The following is a 14,965-nucleotide window of genomic DNA, read 5'->3' as shown; positions in this document are numbered from 1 at the left end:
TATTTCCTCTGCCCGTTTATGGATTTAAGCAGGGTGTGTGCATAATAAGACTTGAGAAGGGATCAATTGATTAATGCAGTCCTGAAAAGCTGCATGTTTATTCAGGTACAGGCGCTGGACAAGCCCCTCTGCCCCTGTAATGAAGGGAACGCACAACAACTTTGGGGCTATGCCAAGTGAAGAAAACAACGGGACACCTCAATCAGCGAACGGCCTTCCAAGTCTACACTGCTTGAATTTACGCAATTATCCTCGTCACTTGTCTAGGATAGAGGGAGGTCCTGAGCTACCTAGTACCTAGCTGGAGTATAGAGAGGAACGCCTAGAAAATCACCAGACCAAGGTACTAACCTAAGTTTAGGTATTTCTCAGCTTTCAGCCAATGAGAAGGAACATTCATCAGAGTGTGTCCAATGTAAACGGCCTTCAGGGTATCATCTCCACTTGCCGAAACGACAGGGCGTTTCCCGCCCTTGGCCCACGGACACTAAGGTAGGATAGGCCGTCAAGCTGTCTCCCTTAATAATACCAGGTAAGGTACCTAACGTTAGCCTGGGTCTTCCATTCACCTGATAATTCGTGCTCCCTTCTTGAACGGACAAACAACATCATCAGTCGAATTATATTCGTCGAAACGAGTTTCACTTTCCCGTGCGTGGTTGTGTTTGTTTGTCTTTTATTATTGTGCTCCCGTCTCGCTCGGCAGGTGCACCAAAACAATCCACTTCAGGAGCCGCGTCAGACAAGACTCGTCAAGTCAACTCAAGTCAACAAGGACAAGGACAAGCTGAACACAAAAGGCTCCGCCCCCCCCCCCCCCCCCCCACGATCTCCTTCACTGGACTCATCTCATCATCGTCTCAATCTTCTCATCATCTCCCACCTTCTTATAGTCTCACCAACCACTACCATGGCTGCCGAACAGGATAAGACCGTTCCCGCTGCCGTCCCTGCTGAGAACCCTGCAACTCCCGAGACGCCTCTTACCAAGCTCAATGCTCGCCTTGAGGATATCTTCACCAAGACACTCCACAAGGAGATGTGGGGTGTCCAGCTCACCAACATTGACCATGTCCCAACAAAGGTCGTCCTGCAAAAGTTCCTCCGCGCCAACAATGATGACCCCGTGGCAGCTGAGAAGCAGCTCACTCAGGCCCTTGAGTGGCGCAAGAAGATGAACCCTACCGCACTCGTCACCCAGACTTTTGACAGGAGCAAATTTGGTGACTTGGGCTATATCACTGTCCACAAGGGGGAGAATGGCAAGGAGACCATCATCACCTGGAACATCTACGGTGCTGTCAAGGACAACAAGGCCACCTTTGGCAATGTAGAGGAGTAAGTTTCAACCCCAGCCTCGGGGAGCAGAAGATCTGGCTATACTACTCTAAACCTGGGGGACTATTGATTCATTCGTCAAATAGTCCTCAAAATTTGGAATAGTTCAGCTAAATCTTTATATAGCTTCCGTCTAAAGTCTTGAATTTTCTTGTTTAAATAAAACAGCTTCACTAACTCTACACTAGGTTTATCAAATGGCGCGCTGCCATCATGGAGCTCAGCGTTCAGAAGCTCAAGCTTGACCGAGTCACTGAGCCAATTCCTGAGGGGGGTGAGGATCCTTACCAGATGATCCAAGTCCACGACTACCTCAATGTCAGTTTCTTCCGCATGGACCCCGCCGTCAAGGCCGCCAGCAAGGAGACTATCACCGTCTTCTCAATGGCTTACCCTGAGTTGCTCGCGCACAAGTACTTCGTCAATGTTCCCGGCATCATGGGATGGGTGTTTGGCGCCATGAAGCTCTTCCTTGCCCCTGCTACCCTCCGCAAGTTCCACCCTATGACCTCTGGCACTACCCTGGCCACTGAGCTCAAGGGCATCGTTTCTACTTTACCCAAGGAGTATGGGGGTCAAGGACCAAGCGTCGAGGAGGGTATGTCTGTCTCGTTGACTGAGGCTGGCGTGACTGAGACTGGTGAGACCAAGGCGGAACCTTCACCCACTACAGTTCCCGAAAAAACTACTGCCACCGACTCTACCACTGCCGAAAAGACTGCCGTCGCTCCCGAGTCAGCTCCCGCTACTGAGAAGCCACTCACTGCTGAGCCTGTTGTAGCCGCCGCGGCTCCTGTCCCTGCTTCCGCTCCTGCTGCAGAGGCTGTTCCAGCTCCGATTCCTGCTCCTGTAGAGGCAGCCAAGGCCGAGACTGCAGAGCAGGCTGCGGAGCAAGCTGGAGAGAAGCCCATTGAGGAGGCTCTGGAGAAGCTGTCCGTCGACCCAGCTGAGTCTGAGAAGAAGGATACTCTTGCTACTGATGTTGAGAAGAAGGACACGGCTGCCTAAGCAGCGCTGCGTGCAAGTAAAAAGGTGCGAGTGAGAGAGTGAAGGATACCAAGAAACCGTGTGATTTGATACCATAAACAATACCCCATTTAGTTGTGAGGAGCGCACCAGAGGTGAAAATCACTGCTTAGAGATGTTATAATTCTACAATAGACTGAGATCGAGAATTAAGACGCTAGTCTCTGCAAAGGTACCTAATGCGTCATGCTGTGATGCCTTTGCTGCCGTACCCTAGTGTCATGATACAGAGGCAGGCTACGTAGGGGAGGCAAAACTCACAGCTTCTATCCTATCCAGGCGTCGAAAATACTTGGGTAAATCTAGCGCCTCTATGAATGTTTTGAGGCTTTTTCATTTTTACACCTTAATTGGGTATCATAGGTTTTATTATACTCCGAGGCCAGGGGACCTAAAAAGTGATGCGCTTGCTGATTGCTGGTAATGATGCTAGAATAACTAGATTGCAAGCATTCTCACTGTGCCTTTATGGCGACTGCGGTATGAATGACTACCTAATCATGGGCATTTGAAACGGTTGGGGAACTTCCTGGAGCAGATATGAGGGAGTGACGTCTTAGCTAGGAAGTGTTCGACTGGACGCCGCAAGCGAACATAACTCATGACTATAGACTCTCTTTGTGCATTTCAGATACCTATTGCTGGGTATAGTAGGTAGATAAAGCAAAGCCAAAAGCAAGCAAAGCTTTAGGCATTTGGTGTTCGTCAGTGGGTGCTTTTCATTTCATGTGGTCAACAACTGATGGCTTCAACCTCAATATCTAACTTGTACCAGCGACTTATCACGACTCGGAAGTCATGGCTATTCGAAGAGCAGTCTTGGTCATTCTATCTTATCAGAGAATACTTAAACTTCATCTAGAGAAGTGATGAGATAATAAGATTAAGGGCTGGCTGTCAATCTAGGTAAGTCGCATATGGCGCTCACTACTTCTGAAGTAATGGCATTTATAGCATTTGGTCTATCGCTGACGCATTAGAAGCATACAGGAATTATGACAGCGAGTTCAAGTTAAGGGAAATACCCGACACTGATACAGGAAAATGGCACCACCAGAAAGAAAGTCTACAGTGGGCGTAAACGAGAACGAGCTGCGTTAGTGGAGAGGCTGGCTGGTCTTGATCCGCACAACTGCATCCGCCGCGATGACACGTCACTTTTAATGAAACTTGAGACGTGACCAAATGTATAAAAGGATATTTGTAGTATCTCCATGGTGAAGCTCATCTACGAAAGAATGGGACAGGGGAAGAATTCTACATCATAATGGCAATCTTCAGAGACCATTCTGCTGCCAAGGTTGGAATTGGTGTCGATATGCGCACCAGCCTTGGTAGCACGCTGCTCACCAGACAACGTGCATAGGGTACTCTCAAAATAACGACTGACACAGAAAACACCGCCCAATACATTATTTGCAGACGCCTTCTCTGATGCTGTGTTAGCGAGAGACAGTGGCCCTAGTGGAGAAATTGGTTGTCCTGGACCTCTTCAAGTGCATTTGCTCACCCCTCAACCTCAACGATACACGGCTGCTGGGATCGGCTGTCGCTCGATTGGCAAAATCACTCCGTTTAATTTGATTGGCGCTCCGAGATTTTGGCAGAAAAAGCTTGCTTGTTGTACGAAAGGCAGTTGAGGGCAATGTGAGTAAGCTTCGGTGATGAATTGGTATGATACTGCGTATGTGCACATGATGTGGTGATACGCCACTGCAGATGGTACATGGCACTGAACTGACGATACCGTAAAGGAGCATACCGAGTCCAAACTTGCCAACACTTGCAGCAAACAGAGGCAACAGACTTTATGGATGGATAGAAGTCATCGCGCGCCATTTGCTCAGTGCGTTGAACACCACTGGCCCATGAGATACCGAGATGCACTTCTGGTGATCACTATTGACCGTATCAGTGAATCTTCAGAACAATGTCCCAGTTTCTATGGAAATGGAAATAGTATAAGCGGTGCAATCCTACACTTGATAAATCTTGCTGCGAAGAACACTGACAGCGGTGGTGTTGGAGTTGCAGGGGAGGGATGATGCCGGACTAGAACCCGTGATTTGGTGATCCTTCAGGTTACATGGGCGATATGCGTATTTTTTCGGCAAATGTTGACCTTGAAAAGGCTCAGACAAGTCGAAACATCACAGACAGGATAATAATGAACGAGTCCCCGGAGTCGAGTGATAGGCTTTCTGTCGCTGCAAGGGAGTGTTATCCGGAACTAGGGGATCTTTGGTGCACGGCACTTCAGATGCAAGGTCCTGGACGCAAATGGAGCGAAGTCGACTTTGAAGATTTCCCTTCGAATCTGAGTACAAAAAGGAATTTTCGGATTCAACGGGCAAACTGAGGTGTTGGACTCGCTCTTGTTTGGCGTGCAGTGTCGAAGTGGTTTGAGGTCCGTGAGAACCTCAGTACCCGCCCTTTTCGGAGTAACTCGCACGCTGGCCCCTGAACAAGGAACGCAACGTCACTCACGAGAATTTTCTAGAAACCGAGACTTTTTCGATTTTTGGATTAAACACGAAACTCGGACTGATCCTGCGGCATTGGACAATTATATGAAGATCACGTCTGTGCTGAACCATGGCACCTCTGGTACTCGGTAGCCGAGATGCTTGGTCAACGAGGCTGTGATGCGGTATCCGGATATCGTCACTCTGAGATAACTCGACAACGGGCGATGTACATACTCAAGTTTCTGCATCGCCCGTTTTGAGTGAACACACAAGTTTGAATCGGTCGGATAAAGTGGTGGTATCTGAGTCAGATGCTGTCAAGGCTGAAAGTGGCAAAGCAGTGAAAGACGAGATATCGAGATGGAGACCTGTAACTCAAGCAATATCAAGTGTGTGTGCATGCGATCAAAAAATAAACGTATGTATAGAATCAGGTGCAGTTTTTCCAATTCCATGAATGCTTTGGCTGCTATCGTACCGCCATCGGAAATAAAGTAGCCTCTTGAGGCTCGGGTGGTCTGGTCTGTCTATTTGGCCTTGCTTTGGTCTAGGAGATTCGCGTTTGCCTCGAAATTGAGCCAGCCATGTTCATCCTCGCATCCTGTTGTTGATTTTCTCCTCTTTTGCTCCCTACATCCCATCCCATCACATCCAGGACCGCGCTCACTCATCAGCCTTTTTCTCCCGAGGGTCGAGCAAACTCAACTCAACTCTGCTCGACTCCCTTTTCTTCCTTGCTCTCCCAGCCTCTCTTCATCCTACAACTAACGACAACCAACTGCAACACATCGATACCATCCATCTATCTCTTGGGGTATCAAGAGCCTAGGTATTGATGTATTACACTTGAGCACGAGACTTTTATTCTCCACTATTCGTCTCTATATCTCTCTCATCTCTTTTTTTACCCTTCCTCCTTCCTTCATCGCCCCCCCCTCCTTTCGTATCTCTCTATTCCTTTGACCCTCGTCACGTCCTGGCCACTCAATCCCACTTTTTTTCTTTAAATCAACCAACAAAGAACGCGACGAGGTCTAAACGCAGCATCAACATTCATTGTTGAACTTCTTTCAAGACAATACAATACAATACACACAATACGGCACAAGATATAATATCCCGATCATCTTGTCTGTATCTGTAAGTTGCTCTGATACATTCCTTCTCATTCATCAAATAAAAGTGATTCACTTTTATCGAGTCTATTTCATTCGACTGCTCTTCTATCAACAACATCACATCAACCTGCTTCTGCCTTTGATACTCTCTCCGCATTCCCTTTCGCTCGCCGAATCCTTCCTTCCTTCTCCTTTTTCGGCTTTTCTTACTCCTACACGGAAACTACCATAGTACGTACCAAGCATTAGCCTTGGGCCTTACCTTCCTCTTCCCTGCCTGCCCTGGGCAAGTCTAAAGGTTGGACCGGCGCGCGCGGGGGGAAAGCACCACCCACACTCGACTAGGTATTACTGTACCTGTCTAGTCGCCCACGCTCCTTCCCGCGCCCATATCCATCTCTGGGCGCGCCGCGTTTGCTTCTCACTTCCATTTCATTTAACTCTCTACCTCACACTTTGCTCTTTCTACACACTAAATTTTTTCAAGCACAACGTTTTGACTTCTTTTTCTCTTTAATCTACCCAAATCATCCATTTTCTTTACTTTTTTCTACACTTTGAATGATTTCTGGATTCTAAATATTTCGCGTCAAACAGTATATTACACCAGTCAGGCGAGCTTTTGCCCCTGCCGAAATGGCACTCTTATTGTCCTCTGAGGGCGCCTTTGAGGTCAGCGTCACGGACGATTCTTCTTCCAATGTCGCGTCTGCAACTTCAACACCTCCTACTACCGTCGCCGATGAAGCCAGTCTTCACTCCGATTCTCCCAAACGCGATGTCGTTCACGTTGCACTCGAGCCTGACTCTCCCGAAATCGCGCCTCCTACATCCGAGCCCATCGAGCCTACAGAGACCGACAGCGCCGCCAATGCGCCGCCTCCTGCCCCAATTCGCTCGCGACGTAGCCGCGTTAGTGCTCCGGTTTACAATCTCGTTCAATTGAGTGGTACAGCTGGCCATGGAAAGCGACGCGCCAAAGGAGACATTGTCGCGGACCGACGACGGAGAAGAAAGACTATCTCCGGCCCAATCTTGGGCGATTACAAGGGAACGTCCGAGACTTCTCAGGATGCAACACCCGAAACCGTACGCAGTGGTATCGACGCGCTGGGAGCTACTCAGTCAGCAAGCAAACTGGACTCACCCCGCCCTCGTCGCCAGAAGATCGTGGAGGAGAGTGGCTCGAGCAGACGTTCTTCGACGCGTCGATCCAATGTCTTTGCGCCTATCGCAGCTACACCTATTACTAAAAACTCCAAGGCTACCAAACGCAGTCGCAAATCCATGGAAAAGCCCTCAACGCCCATGTCGCGCGAGCTGAGGCGTCTACAGGACACTAAGGAGTTTGCGCATATCGACGAGAAGCCCGTGGTTTTGAGTGTGTGGTCAAACGGAAAATTTGTTGACCCTAAGGCTGCCAAAGCAGCCTCACGAAAGAAGGCTGAGCCTGAGCAAGCTGTCGAGGAGCCCAAGGAGGCCGAGCCCGAGCCCGTGGTCAACACCAGGAAGCGTCGGGTTAAGAAATATCTTGCCAAGGGTCTCTACGCTGGACAGGATGCTCCCATTGACATTTCTAAGGGCTTGACCGTGGGAGAGAAGAAGGCCCTGGCTCAGCTACCGGAACTCATTCCCAGCGGCCGCGTCAACAAGACAATGCCTTTACCCATGTTCAACGGCCTTCGCACACTTATTGAAGGCCGCGACTTCAAACTCCCCTACCAGGTCTGCAACCCGCTTCCACCAGGCCAACCTAAACCTGATGAATGGAAGAAAATGACAAAGAGTAAGTTTTGTGCCGAAATTGCAAGTTTAACACTAACTTGATCTAGATCGCTTCATTGGCGAATCTAAGGATTACTGGAGAAAGTCCCCCCACTTCCACGACTATTCATCGAAGTGCGTTTGCAAGCCGGAAGATGGGTGTGGCGAGAGCTGCCAGAATCGAATTATGCTTTACGAATGTGATGAGCAGAATTGCAATGCGGGCAAGCAGTATTGCACCAACCGTGCTTTTGCCACTCTCACGGCGCGCCGAAACAAAGGCGGAAAATATCGAGTCGGTGTTGAGGTGATCAAGACATCCGACCGTGGATATGGTGTCCGAAGCAACCGATGCTTCAGACCGAACCAGATCATCATGGAGTATGCCGGAGAAATCATCACCGAAGAGGAGTGTGAGCGCCGCATGACCGAAGTATACAAGGACAATGAGGTTAGTTTATAAGTCATTATGCGACTCTGATTGGACGATTTGGCTGACTCAGCAAAGTGCTACTATCTCATGAGCTTCGATCAAAATATGATCATCGACGCAACAACAGGATCTATCGCGCGTTTCGTGAATCACAGCTGCAACCCAAATTGCAGAATGATTAAATGGATCGTTTCCGGACAGCCACGAATGGCCCTGTTTGCGGGTGATAAGCCCATCATGACAGGTGATGAGCTGACTTATGACTACAACTTTGACCCTTTCTCGGCCAAGAACGTACAGAAATGTCTCTGCGGAGAACCCAACTGCCGTGGTGTTCTGGGACCCAAGCCTCGCGAAGTCAAGCAGCCCAAAGCTGATCTCAAGAATGCAGTCAAGGGCGCTGTCAAGGCAGGCAAACGTAAGCTTAAGGAGCTTATTGGAGACGAAGGAGACAATGGCAAGAATGCAAAGAAGCGCAAGGTGCAGCCTGCAAAGGGAGTGAAGCGAGCGATTTCCAACGCTGGCTCTAAGATGGCCAAGGGTGCAGCAAATGCTTTCAAGAAGGGTGTTTCCACAGTGGCCTCGACTACCAAGAAGGCGGCTCTGGGCTCAAAGTCACCGGCTAAGCGACGTGCCACGACTGGAGCTCTCCTTAAGAAGACGACTACCAAACGAGTCCTGCAAACATACTCACGCACTCCACAGAGACGAGCATCGGAACGTGCATCGAGTGTCGGCCTTGTCTCTGCAAGCCGAGCCAAGAGCTCTTCAGTGACCAAGGTGTCAACTAAGACGACGAAGACGACGGCCAGTCTCAGAAGGACATCCTCCCGGGTGGTCTCGCCCCGACAGGCATTGGATCTTTCACGCGATGGCGAGATCCGGGTGGTTGCAGACGATTAGGAATATCAGAGAGTTGATGACGTTGGAAAGGGGATTTGTGTTTACTGATAAAGAATGCATTCTCGCAGGCCTGGACTGCTCCGTTGCATCATGAAATGAATCAAGAATAGGGGCAGGAGAAACGAATCGGGACAGGAATAGGAACAGGAGCAGAGGAGCGATAGGAAATACGGGTGCTAATCTTGCTCTTTTCCCGCCATTATCTTCATTCTATTGCTTTTCTGCGGGCGCCAGGGCGTACAAGGAGGCAAGGTTTGGCATTGTACAGTATCAGGGAACGGATGGATGGCTGGCCGGCTGTTGGTGGTCTGTAACCTTGCTTTAGCTATCTTTCATGCTTGCTTTACTGTTCAACACGTATTGTAATGATGTTTGGAAGTGCTTGCTTGCTGTGTACAGTGGTTGCAGTGTGTGTTTCTCGTGATCAAAATGCGATGCGAGGCTTTGCAATGACATTGATGGTCAAGGATCAGGGGTTATGTGATTGTATATCCCGGGCACTGAATCAGACTTGATTGCATATTCCTGAATACTCACTCAGCCTTTGACAACTATGTTGATTTGTCAATCATACTTTGATACGTATAGACTCACTCCTCAAGGCATTGCTGGGCGAAACAAGGCATCGGAGCTAAATGCACTGAGCAGGGGCATGTTTGGTATTGTACTAAAACTTGTAGCGCAGGACTGATGAGTCGCAAATGCGTATTGCGCTTGTGAGCATTTATTTCGTATTGCGCGTTCTAGGACGGGGAGCGCAACGTCTATGTTGTAGACTTGGACAAATCTCAGGTGATGCTAGTTGGGAGGCGAGTGTTTGTACTGGTTTCTGGCAGGCTTCGGTTGTTTCTCAGCGCTGGGGGATCAGTTGTTATTGGAGCCCCTGAGGATACGAATTGTCAAATTGTAGACTCTAGCTGACACAATAGAGGGGTCCCTTGGAAACGAAACATGCTGTGTTCCAGCGGTCCAGATGCATAGTCTCGTTGCTTATCATGCTATGCAGGTGAGCCGGCTTGGTTACTACAGGCACTTCCCTTCTATCTATTCTCTGGGGGATGATCGAACGAGAGACTGTTCTTTAACTAAGGTCTAAATTCTCTTTTTGAGGCCTTTAAACCCCACTAAATTGTCTAGAAACGCCTTTAACTATTAATTTTAAAGGCAAGAACTCCATGTAATACTCAAACTTGAAGTTGTGATGAAGTGACGTGGCTCATTGCCTACTCTCTCGTGGTATCAAAGATCAAGACTAGTTCTCACTGGGGGCCTATAGACAGCTTGTAAACTACCTATTGTAATGAAGCCCTACACTGAGGTGTCACCGCCTCCTTGATCCCTCGGCCGGGATCGGGAACATGATATGATGCTTCTTTTGTATGTTCTGATAACGCGATGCTTCCATGTTTCATGTAAGGAAGTTGACTAAGCCGCTCTGACCAACCATTGCCGCCTCTCGAATATTACTCCAACCTCACAGAAGCCAGGCGCTGTGCTGAGATTGGGTGTATCGCGATACGTTCAGGAGAACTCGCCTCGATTTAGAGTCAATTTCACTCACGATAGTCACTTATCCATCAAGGGGACTCTGAAAGACAAGGATCAAAATGAATATTTTTTTTCTAACAGCCTGCCAATCCGGATAAATGAAAAGCCCATGTCAAATGAAACCGCCAGCATATTGCAGCACACGTCTAGTCTAAGGTACAGAGGAAAAGCAACAAAGGAGTCCAATACAATGAGAGCCTAAAGACGTAAATCCAGGTCTTAGGAAACTCGGGAATAGAAGTAAAAGCCATGATAACTCTAGAATAGAGAGGAGAAACGCGAAGTTAATCGAGATACTAGCATCCTGGAGTCAAGATGAGATAGCAACCGCTGGGATATTTGAAGGAAATCGAAAGCACCAATGAAGGAAATGACAATAACTGAAGACAGAAGACAGTCCCATATCCCAATAAAAACAATGAGATGGCAAGATGACCGCCACCAGATCATCGCAAAAGAAAGCCATGAGAACCATGAAAACACCGTCCATCGCCCTTGGTAACAGTACCAGGGGCATGTACTGTTTCCCATCGTTTTGTCTATACCGTCATGATGTACTGCTGTATATCAGGACATGGTGCTGTCGGTTTTGTCTAAATGGATATGTCTCCCACATCGACTCGACTGGCAGACGGAGAACCAACTCGGGATAAAAAGCCGTGAGATCCAAGTTACTTCATGCAGGGTCAGAGCCTCTTCAAAGCCAAGCCTCTCCATACCCATAGTGCATCATTCAGTCTGTTTTCGAATGCATCTGGTCGCATTATGCGAGCGATGCTTTTTGATTGAGGTATGGCTTCGAAAAGATGGTCTACTTGTCTTGGGTTGTGGCTAGAAAGACCCTGGATTTCGACGGATCATAAACAACTTCGCATTCGAAGTTTATGCACCGCTTGTTGAGGGTGCATGAGTTTTCGGTGTGACAGTTATAGCATTCCCAGCGCCACTCGTTCATGTTGACAAGATTAAAGGTGTAGTGAGGAAATAGTGAGAGAAATGGTGATAAGAGTCTCTGGCTAAGAGCTGCTAACGATGTAGAAGGCTTGATGGGTTTGGTTCGAATTCATCATGAGAGCGGTGGCTCTGGCCTCTTTTTGTAGAGATAGAACGGTATTGCCGAATTTATGTTATCGACAACCTCAACCACAAGTTCAAACAGGGCATCACTGAGAATATTGTGATTTCCATGGATGTCACTTGCTGAACTATGGACAAACAAGCCTCATGTTTGGAAGCCCCATGGTCACCTGGTTGATAGTCAAAAAGACCGAGCGTTCCTCGCATAGGAGCAATCAAATACACTCGTATATGATTGAAATTGTCATAGTCGTCTTCCGTGTGACGGTATGAGATAGCTGTCGAGCATCGCAAATCTCGAAGGGGTTGTTCAATAGGGGGTTTGAGAAAGTTTCAACCCTCATACTCCCTGAGCGCACAATTTAGCTGCCATGACCCTGACTCACTAGCTATATGCCTGGCCAAATCTTCAAAGGACTGGACGAGAATTGCTGCCATCGTTTCTGACTAGCTGCGCATTTGGGCACTGCCCAAGGAAGACGTGAGAATCGTGATCGAGAGTAGCTTCGCCTCGGTCGAATTCGCTCGTAGTAGATCAGTGATTGTCGGATTGTTGAGATAAGGGGTGCTCTGTGCTCTTGTCGCTGAGGCGAGCTATGGTTGGCATTATCTATGATCACATGGTGAATCTGAGGCGAGCCTCGAGGAGTCTAGAAACCACACATTCTTGAGTCAAGATAGCTTCCATGCCACAGCCACAGACTGGCAGGAATACCTTGCTAGCTGCTTTCAACTCCCACTTAGAAGCCAAGTGGCCTCGGGTAAAGGCCACGGGCATTGTAAATGATGTTGTCGGATCTCGCAATTGCGAGTGAAAGTTGTCGGCCAGCCTTTCAAGCCCCACCTGTACGTTAGTGTCTGCTAAGCCCCTGAAGCTTAAGACCTAGCTAGCGACAACAACGACGAAGACGAAGATGGAGACTTGAAACCCATTGCCGCGAGCAGGGAAAGCTTCTCAGCACCATCGACAGGGCTTTGGCCTCGGGGCTGCGCATGTTTGCTGTATGTAAGTGTATGTTGGAAACCAGGGCGGGGTTGTCGTCCTCTCGTCAGAGCGGGGGTCCTCGCTTTGGAAATACCTACCTAGGTAGACTACCTAAGCCGAGAGGGTGTTGGACTAGCCGTCGGGTTCGAAATCACAGTATTAGCCGTAAGCTTCAACAAATCCAACTCAGCAGGGCGGATGAATGCGATAGAAACAAGCCCAAACAAAAAAGACTGAAGTTCGGATGGGGATGGATGAGGCTCTGCGCCGGCCGATGTCGGATGTCGATGCTGGTTCGTTGTAGGCATGTGACGAAAGCCTGGTTCAAAGTGCAAACTCCTTTATGCAATGTCATTCTTTGTTTGCACCCATAGGTAATTTGTGCATCCCGGTACAAGAATAAAGCCGAAGAATAACATGCCTCCCGTCCCGTCGCCAAGTTCCAAGGTACCTCTGCCAAGCACTTGAAAGCACAAAGGTACATTTAGGACTTTGGGGGTGGTTCGCCAAACAAGGCAAGCAAACACCAAGACACCCGGCCTATATGACAAAGTAGAGAGTTAGAGATAGTCAAATTAAATGTTCTGGTTGTTCTTTGAGAGCCATGATATGAAGGGGAAATACCGAGATAGTGCAGCTTTGTCTCAACCAAGCTTCCACATATGGAGGATGGTATCTTTCATGTTCGAGGCATATCATCCACCCATATCGTGTCAGGGAATTTTATATAAAAAGACTAATCGTGTCTACGTTGTATAGTTAGTTCTGTTCAAAAAAGAAACTACTTCAGTGATATCAACTCACAAACAATGATTTGTTTGCTCAAGTTGCATTGCAAGCCTCTAGGCCTCGAGACTCATCCAGAGCAAGTGCAAACAAGCGTAAAGAACACAAAATGGCAACAGTAGTCAAGAATAAAAGAAGGCTCCGGAGACAACTGAGAAGGACGGAGGAACGAGCTTATATCTTTTGTTGCGAGACTGCCTCGCCCCCACGCGGTGGTAATATGCACCTTCGTTAGTACCTAGGCTGGCTGCTTGTGCATGTCAAGTGAAATAGAAAAAGGCATACCAACAACCTTTGTGCATTGGGTGTAAGCATACGGCCAACGTGAAAATACCCCAAGTGTCATAAGGAGCCGCATGATGAGAATGCTGAGAGTTGTTTCTTGAACGTGATATAACACTGCTCTGTGTGATAGGCCTAAGCATGCTAACACGAGCGTGCAACCGTGGAGTTGGAAGTCATATAACTAGGAACAGATTTTTCTCAATAGACCTAGTAATCAAACCACAGCATTCTAAAGGCTTCAGTATTGTGTATCTTGTTTGCTGCAGAGAAAAATGGTCGTCGTAGTCGGGCGCAGGGGTTATGGGCTGATGAAAGTTCAATGTCGGTGAAAACACAATTATTGAGCCTTGACGAAACCATGATATGCGAAGAAGAGGGTCGGAAGATCTTCGAAGTATGTTAGAACGGGTTCTGCGAATACGGGACGCTGTTTTTCTGTTTTTCTGTTTTTTGTATCGATGAAAAGACGTTTATAGGGTCGACGTCGTGAAGCCCAGTAGCTGAAATCTAGGCCCATATTCGAAGGAGGATGACAGATGAAAGACAAGGTAGACTAGGTGTTTATTAGTCTTTAGGCACTGAAGAAGGATTGGGAGCTTCCTTGATGCCTGACATCAAATCCGTCCAATAGCTTCCTTAGTTCTAAAGTGTAGTACCAGTCCTGCTGTAGCTACATGTTGCATCGTGGCCAATAACACAAGCTTCAATATCAACAAGACCATGGCTATGGGAGGAAAGAAAACTCAGGACCTTGATCCTAAGTGATAAAAACACTTAGGTAACTTAGCATAAGTTTAGGATAAGTTTAGTATAGACCGAGGATATCCTTTGCTGAGTTTATTTTGACGCCCTATATCAAGGTCTGGTGTTTTGCTCCCTGAGGCATGACTGAAGAATTCTTTGGCTCACATGCCATAAATGTTAGAGGCATAAACCTTGTGGCATGATAACCGAGGCGATCTTTAGCATTGCTTTAATTAAGGGGTCCCTGCTCTGCGTTGCCCTCACCAGGCATAGAGGTAAGAAGTTGTCAGGCCTCATGTCAGCAACAGACGCCTCGAATCCCCTCAAAATTCAAGGCCAGGAATCCTCAATATATCTAGTCTTGGTGTATGTGTGGACTCTACGAGCTTACGAAGCGCTGAGGAGTCCTCAAGGCTCAGCCCTCCTTTTGAAAGCCAGCAGACCTTCTGACAGCTCAAATGTTTGACAGTCTAAAAATAGAATCAATGGC

General features: G+C 48.0%; 2 protein-coding genes across 2 annotated transcripts; both read left to right on the top strand.

The window, feature by feature from the left end:
• Positions 1-910: 910 nt before the first annotated feature.
• Positions 911-2,346, top strand: J7337_008862 (uncharacterized protein; the record flags this gene model as incomplete). The annotated part of the gene is made up of 2 exons (XM_044826468.1): positions 911-1,338; positions 1,527-2,346. The coding sequence occupies 2 exons, from the start codon at positions 911-913 to the stop codon at positions 2,344-2,346; spliced, it is 1,248 nt and encodes a 415-aa protein (XP_044679385.1).
• Positions 2,347-6,586: 4,240 nt separating this feature from the next.
• J7337_008861 (uncharacterized protein) lies at positions 6,587-9,050 on the top strand (the record flags this gene model as incomplete). Its single annotated transcript, XM_044826467.1, has 3 exons — positions 6,587-7,736; positions 7,783-8,165; positions 8,223-9,050. 3 exons carry the CDS (start codon positions 6,587-6,589, stop codon positions 9,048-9,050), a joined length of 2,361 nt encoding a protein of 786 aa, XP_044679384.1.
• Between the last annotated feature and the right edge of the window lie 5,915 nt (positions 9,051-14,965).

This window comes from Fusarium musae, chromosome 6, assembly GCF_019915245.1.
Source record: "Fusarium musae strain F31 chromosome 6, whole genome shotgun sequence".
NCBI lineage: Eukaryota > Fungi > Ascomycota > Sordariomycetes > Hypocreales > Nectriaceae > Fusarium > Fusarium musae.
This window is presented reverse-complemented; position numbering and strand designations above follow the sequence as displayed.